We start from the raw sequence: 7889 nt of genomic DNA, 5'->3' as shown, positions 1-7889 counted from the left end.
CAATATCTCTATCATTTTATTTCTATTTTGGAGAAGGGAAAAAGCTGTGAAACTCCCTTGTTTATCCTCTGCAAGTGAAAGGGATGGTTGAGGGAGATGCAAAGCTATGGGTTGGAAGAGTTTTCCCTGAAACGAGGTAATTACTTTTTGGGAGGGAAAGGTTTGAAGTCAAAGCGCAAGAGTCCCGAACTGATTGCATTAGTGCGCGAGGGGAGAAGCACTATTTTTTACTTTATATAATTAACAATAGTTAAATTTGTTTTAATTAATAATCAACAAAAGTTTTTTCAATAAAATAATTAATAACTATAATTAGCGAACTACTTTTGTTGGGTTTTGGTAACAATTAGCGACAATTAATAACATTAGTAATCAATTAATGCTAAACTTTTTATTTTTGGCAATAATTATTCATAATTATAATAAATTCAGCTTTTTCAAATTTCAATGTGCTACATCACCTTAATGATTAAAGAAACGTCAATTTAACAATTTAAGAAATCCCTCCTATCCCAAATCCCAGATCTAACCATTGCAATTTTTTTTTTCGAAAAATGAGACTGCCAAATGTGATTGTCCCACTGATTCTTTTTAATTGCCAATGTGGCATGAATGACACATCAACAAAAATGGAATGCTTGTGAAACGCTTAGGTACCAAACACCCTAATAGTCAATCAAGTTGGGTTTGGGTTAAGCAAAATTAGTACCAAAGTTGAACCATTGACATCCCTACGTTAAATTTAAGTCACCCCAACAAAAATAAAAATATATTTGGAGGCATCTTTACTTATTTTGGCTGCCATAGGATTGAGCTTATCTCATCTATTAAAGCGAACTTATATTCTTCAATTATTGATGTGCTAAATATGTTTGTAACTACTTCTGTATGATTGTTTCTAAAGGTTTAATGGAATCAGAAACAATCAAAGATATAATTAACAACAATTTATATGCTTTGTTGCCAATTTATTGATTTAGTAACAATTGGAGATACTATTAGTAACAAATGGATCCTTTGGTGCCAAACCGCCCAATGAGGAAATAGTTTGCAATATAATTAGCACAATCATTCAACCATTGTTGCCAATTCATGTGAATACTTGAACCTTAGTACCTCTCCCACCTTACAAGAACATAGCTGGAAATAGATTGGTCTATAAAATTAAAATAACGGAAGCTTGATGGGTCTGTTGAAAGGTTCAAGGCCCGTTTAGTGGCTAAAGGTAATAAATATATAGGAGGTAGGCTTGGATTTTGATGAAACATTTAGTCCCATGGTGAAACCCACCACCATTCATCTTGCTTTTTCTCTAATTATTTCTCTAAATTAAGAGGTTCTTCTCAATCATGTATGCTGCATTAACTTCTTATATGGGCTCAAACAGGAGCCCCTACATTGTTTACATGTCTTCGTTAGACATGATGATGCTACCCTTTCAATTCTATTGGTTTATGTTGATGACATATTAATCATAGGCTCTGATTCTTCTTTCATTTAGTCTGTGTTTGGTTTGAAGGTAAAAGTAGAGAAATGAAAGAAAAGGTAGGAAAATCTTTACAAACTTTGTATGAATTTTCCTACCTTTCCTTTCTTTTTCTCACATTTTCTTTCAAACCAAAAATAGCCTTAGTCTACACGGCTCTCTTTTGAATTTTCTGTGGGACTTTGACCCAACCCACTATTTTTATGAATTGAAGTCCATCATCTATTGGTATACACATCTTCACCAGCACAAATACACTCAAAGACATGCTTACATGGGCCCAAATGCATGAGGCTAAGCCCATTTCACTCTCCAATGGTTGCATTTACTCGATTAGACTTGACATCCAGTGAACCTCTTTATATTGGAGAGTCGTTGGTGCTTTACAATAATGTCACTCTCATACGTCCTGACATATCATTTGCGGTCAATAAAGAATGCAGTTTATAAAAGATCCCACTACTATCCCTTGGGCTGCTATAAAGAGGATATTGTGCTATTTGAAGGTTATACGGTTACACATGGCATCATCTTTTGTCCTTCCTCATCTCTTATCTTGACTGTATACTCTAATGCTGATTGGGCAAGTTGCACAATGTGACTGTTACTAATCCCATTCCAGCACTCTTGGGCAAAGCATATTGAAGTTGACATCCACTTATTATGGAAAAAAATTGCTTTTAAGTCTTTACTTATTCAGCACATTAATTCCTAGTTATGATTAGCTTGCTGACATCTTCACCAAAGTGTCGCTGCCTTCAGTCCATTAATTTTCATGACCTCCTTCCAAGCTTACCGTGTCCCCGACCACACTACACTTGAAGGGGGATGTTGAGAGAATTTCTTCATGATCACATCATTAGTGCAATGAGACTACGATGTGTCTACTAACAAGATTTTATTTAGGGGCTATTTGTCAAGTCTTTTTTTAAAGATCTTCTGGTAGTTCTGACAGCCAAAAGACATTGAGTTTTTGTATGAAGATTTGAGCAACCTGAAGCTAGTTTGGCTATCACGTGAAAAGCTTCACTTGGAACTTCCCGAAATCAGCCCCAAATGGGCTTCTTGTGTCTTTTTAGTGCACCAACTTTTGGCGGTTAGATCTGTTACGAACCAAACAGAAAAAGACTGCAACGTGGTCTATCTGGCTTGTAAACAGCCTAAAGATCATGCGGAAAGACACGCCAAATGGCGCCTTAATTATCTCAGTTTATCCCTTGTTTGCTTTGTTGTAATCACTTTTCAAACTTTCGAACTCTGTGTATATCCGAAAACATACAAATGTTATAAATATACAAACAACCAATCGAACTGGTCAAGCTTTTCATCCAATTCTAGATATCTGTTTACATGGCTGAGGATGACTTTAACATGATTTAAATTCTATAGAAACCCTATTTAGCATCAACTAATGTATTGGCTTAAAAATCATTTAACAAAATTTTCTTCGAGTTTTCTTCCTGCTCAAACTGATCTGGATTACGTTTTCCATACAAAGACACCATGATCACAACAAGACCACAAAATTTTTGGATCCACTTTCCACAAAACTTGGACTCTGGAATTTATGTCCATGGAAATACAGATAACAAATCCTTTGTGCTTTCATCTTTATTATCAACATCCATGTGGATATGAAAAAGTTAACACTCAATGCTTGAAGAAAAATACATGCAGTAGAATTAAAGGAAAGTTGAGAAATAAAGAATGACCACAACCTCAGCCATCGGATATGAAACTACTGCACATTTCATCAGTAGGGTGGTGAAGGTGGGGGATAAACTCCTTGATATTGTGCTGCAAATGGAAATTCCTTAAACATATAAGAATCTTTAGAGAAAAAGCAATTGACAGTAAGATGGGATTGATTATATATATAGAACAAAATGATCAAAAGCTAGAGAACGGTACCTGCACGTGGGTAAACTGTGGATTGCACTGGAGGTGGGTAGGGTTGTGGAGGATAAGTTGTTGTTGGGTATGACTGAGGAGGATACCCAGCTGGAGGGGGATGAGGATATGTAAACGGTGGATATGTTGTTGAATTTGGTGGGTAAGAAGAGTACTGAGATTGAACTATTGGGTAAGGAGATGCTGCAGTCCCTAATGGTGGAGCAGACATGTTATAGCTTGTAAATGATTTCTGCAAATAGACACCAAATAAACTGTTATATCCATACTCTTGTTACTTGTGAGCAAGGTTCAAAGTATTGATATGTATTGGGAGTTTTCTGATATACCCTTATAGAGGGTGTATCGGGATTTTGACTGGTTTAGAGGGTGGATAGACCTTAAACTGGCCCCTCTGAACTGAATTAAAAAAAAAAAAAAAACTATTGATATTGTCCGATACGCCTCTATCAACATATCAGGTGTATTGATATTTTGAACGTTGCTTGTGAGTAGTGAAAGTCTGGTAGAGAGACTGTAGGAATGGAACTTACATTCGCATTTGGATAGTGCAATATGAGTCGAATTTCTCCTGAGTATCTATATTCATTGACCGATGTGAAGTTGTTAATTAAGTATATTTGAGATGAAAATAAATTATTTAAGAAAGTAAAAGAAGAACTTTTTTTTTGTTGTTCTGAATTTATATGCTTTATTACCTGCCATGTCTAGATTGTATTGAGCATGTTGTGTCGTCGAAACCTTGAGAAAGGACCTTCTGGAGTTGAATCCTATAAACAAAAGCAAACACAATCAGATGAGATTGGAACATATTAGAGTTGAGGTTGATCTGAAGACCTCTTAGTATTAAAATGCCCTAAGAGGCACATTTTGGGACTATAAATTGTATAAATTATTTTAACAATTAAATTTGCCTAAAGAGTGAAATAGACATCCCACTGGTTCATTCAAAATTGTGCAAATTTTAAGATTTTAAAATGGTATGGTGTTCCCCACTTCACTCCTCCTCACATGCAAAATTCGTGTCCTAAGGGACTTCAATTACTTCAAAAGAAACGACAAGAGAAGAATTAATCAGTCATTTCCTACCACTATTCCTAGCTCTAGTTTTAGTTTTATCTTTTTAGGGTCTGTGTGGTTGGCAGTTGGAATTGGAATTAGAATATTCTATTCTCCTTCTTATTTGATTCAGATGAAAATCAAAATTGAAATCCATTAAAATGAGATTTTCATTCCCTCAAATGGGAGAATACCATTTCATTAGGAATGAAAATTGGATTCTAATTCAATCCAACCAAATGATTGGAATTGAATGGATCATTTCAATTTTAATTTCAAATCTCTGTTCCTATGAACCAAATGGGCCCTTTTTCTGATCAACCTCAAATTTCATTAAAGGAAAATGATGGACAATGGGAATGCAAGTCTTTAACCTAAATATGCCAAAGACCCATTTTGTTTATAGTCAGAAGTAGAATTGTAATCCCCTGGAATCAAAACCAGAATGGTCCATTAGCATAGGCTGTTTGATTGAGACAGGAATTAGAATGAAAATTGGAATAATCTGAAGTGGAATTTCATTCCGAAGAAAAAGAAAACTGTCCATTCCTTCATATGAGAGAATGCTATTCCACTAAAAATGAAAATCTACCCAACAAAACAATTGAAATTTCGATTTCAGACCCTTATTCTGATAAATCAAAAACACCATAAATTAATAATTCTATTATTTTATAATGGAAGACACGTTCACGAGTCCATGGCCTGAATGGCCTGAATAGGGGCTTCGCCTCTTTCTTTCTTTTTTTTTTTTTCTTTTGCCGGCAGGAATGCTACAAATTACAATGCTGGGCAATTATCAAGTAGGCAGAAACTGTTTTGGTCTTTTTCTACGAATTTGGATGAACTTCCCACAAGGCGCCTCACAGCACATCTCAAACGGCGCCCCACAGGATATTTCTCATAGCATCAACGATTTAAAAAACAGCCGAAATCGTTATGACCACTGGTTTCTGGGTTAATAGTTTGACCGTCTGATTTAAACAGATGGTTCATTCTGATAAATAAATTTAAAAAATAAAAAAATAATTAAAAATCGTTAAATGAATCGATGATTCGACTGCTTAGATCAATGAATTGTTAATTTTTTCAACAATTTTTGACAAAAAATCAGATTTAGGGTAAAACTAAATTGGTTGCCTGGGCCAAACGGTCGTTGCATAGCATCACACAGTATATCCCAACTGCGTACCAAAATATCTCCCATTAACAAATATGAGAGATATTTTCAATACACGCTAACATGTATATGTGGGGCGCATTCTTTGGGGTGCTGATGTAATATCCCCAATCACAATTCATTGAGATTGGCGCTGACCAACTAGGTTGCTTGGAACACTGCTATATAGAGTTTTTTGCTTGAGAGTTGAGAGTTGAGAGTCAATCAATGCCAGACGTGTATATAGCTGAACACGCTGCCTTGTTCATTGTGGCCAAAGGATGGCCTTTTGACCATCCAAACTTAATTTCTTTCCGTAATTAGGGGTACAACTTGGGCCGTGTTGAATTTGATGTCAGACTTTTAATGGTTAGTGTTGATAAATATAAACAATTTAAATATTACTTAATTATTATTTTAAAAAAATTTCTTAAAAGATTTATACTTTAGGATGAAGGTCAACTGATATTATATGGTATAAAACTATAAATTACAGGGCCATGAGGATATGAAATTTTAAGGGTTGGGATCTGTCTCTCTAATATTATTGAATAGGAGTACTGAATGAAATGATGGAATTTGTTTAGCTGATACCATATAATTGGGCAATGCTTAAATTGATGATGAGGATGATATATGCATGAATAATTTTTTTTCAAAATTTGATTGTTTTATATACATATAGGATAATTCTATAAATGTGAATCGACGTAAAACTTTACTTGATTTTCATCGTTGTAGGGGGTAAACATTCAGTTTAATTGGTTAAAAACCCAATCAAATAAATCAAAGTTTTAAAAATCGAAACAAAAAATGAAAACCAAACTGATGGAACAGAAATTTTAAAAAATTGAATTAACCAAAAACCACAAAAAGAAAAAAGAGACCGAAGTTTTTGATTCGCTAGAAGTGTTCTTGCAGGTGTGACTAATAATAATCTCATATTCATATAAAGAACATGCAGAAACAAATAAACAATATATATTAATTACAGTAGTAGTGTTTGGGGTTACCTTGCTTGGCCGATGAAGTCGTCTGTGGTGAGGGTGTTGCTATTCCAAACCATGACATTGAGCTCTCGGAGGCCTTCAATGAGCGTGAAGATGAACTTTTCCTGGAAGGTGGGGTTCTTGCCTCCATCTGTGCTCCAAATGAGAAAGGAATTAAAATGAGTTGGAAATAGTACTGAATAAGCATCGATCAATGGAGACCAGATTAATAATCACGAATGGATAATCGATCAATGAATGGACAGAGTTAAACCCACCGGTGCAGGTTCTGGTCCGGAACTTGGTGCTTCCATACTCAAGGCAAACGTATGGATCTTGCCTTGAAATCCATTCTGTGTCCTTCAATTTGTTACATCCTACAACTGAAACACAGAAACCCAGAAACACGAGATGATCGATGATATTTTGCTGCAGTAATGTAATTAATGCTGGGACTGGAGGATTCGATCGATCAGTTCGTGTCTATATACCTGTAACCTCAAGTTGCTGGCCTTGAATCCCGTAAACCGACATCGCAGCTGAGTACAGAGTTGAAGATAGATGAAATGGAGATGTAGTTAAATACTTCAATATTTGGGTTCTTCGTTTACACAAACTAGGAACCAGCTACCGAGTCCTTTTATAGAGACGATTGAGTTTCAAATTAATGTTTGAAAATTTTTCCAACGAAGCCAAGGATAGAGAAGAGAAATGGCTAGTCAAAAAAATAGGCCAAGTCAAAGTCAAAAGCGTGATCTGCCGCTCTCTGTTGGAATTTAATTCAAATTCTCAAGTCAAAACATAATGTACACATGGAAAAGTAGGGTGTACCGGTGGATAGGGCTGTCAATGGGTCGGGTCCGATTCGATTGGACCGATTTTGGTTTCAACAACTAGAACCGATAGATCAGTTCCAGGTCTTGATAGTGTCCCAATTATTATCGATTCGGAACTGGTTTTACCTAGTCCCGAATCGATTCAGACCTAATCTAAGCTATATTCAAATAATACATACATATATATAATATTTAATTTATATTAAACATATTTATTTATTTATTATAATCGGATCTGTTGGGTTAGACTTGATTACCCTAAGAACCGATTGATTCGATTCTAGGTCTGAAAATTATAGATCCTATTGGGTTCGGTTCGATTCTGAGTCCTTTGTGTTTTCTATCAGGTTAGTTCCAATTGTTTGGAAATGGGGTCACTGAAACTTGGAGGAAAAACTCTGAGACGCGTCTGAAGACATTGTCTTTATAATGTTATTTGCCCCCATTTA

The 7889-nt window shown here is 35.4% G+C and overlaps 1 protein-coding gene across 1 annotated transcript; it reads right to left on the bottom strand.

Moving 5' to 3' along the window:
* Positions 1-2853: 2853 nt before the first annotated feature.
* Positions 2854-7209, bottom strand: LOC148874501 (elicitor-responsive protein 3-like). Its single transcript, XM_088954236.1, has 7 exons — positions 7096-7209; positions 6883-6987; positions 6629-6755; positions 4096-4167; positions 3931-3976; positions 3398-3629; positions 2854-3283 (listed from the first exon to the last, which is right to left on the bottom strand). Exons 1-7 carry the CDS (start codon positions 7136-7138, stop codon positions 3240-3242), a joined length of 669 nt encoding a protein of 222 aa, XP_088810362.1. The 5' UTR covers positions 7139-7209; the 3' UTR covers positions 2854-3239.
* Positions 7210-7889: the final 680 nt, after the last annotated feature.

The sequence above is a fragment of the Nelumbo lutea genome, chromosome 1 (genome assembly GCF_056320005.1).
Source record: "Nelumbo lutea isolate HS-2025 chromosome 1, American lotus-T2T, whole genome shotgun sequence".
NCBI classification, from domain to species: domain Eukaryota; kingdom Viridiplantae; phylum Streptophyta; class Magnoliopsida; order Proteales; family Nelumbonaceae; genus Nelumbo; species Nelumbo lutea.
The sequence above is the reverse complement of the archived record's forward strand: the minus strand, read 5'-3'. Positions and strand labels throughout refer to the sequence as shown.

Coding starts and splice junctions, on each gene's coding strand:
- LOC148874501 (XM_088954236.1), bottom strand. CDS start 7,138: ATGTCGGTTTACGGGATTCAAGGCCAGCAACTTGAGGTTACAG. Junction 4,168..6,628: donor GACTTCATCGGCCAAGCAAG/GTAACCCCAAAC, acceptor TTTTGTTTATAG/GATTCAACTCCAGAAGGTCC. Junction 3,977..4,095: donor ATACAATCTAGACATGGCAG/GTAATAAAGCAT, acceptor CAATGAATATAG/ATACTCAGGAGAAATTCGAC.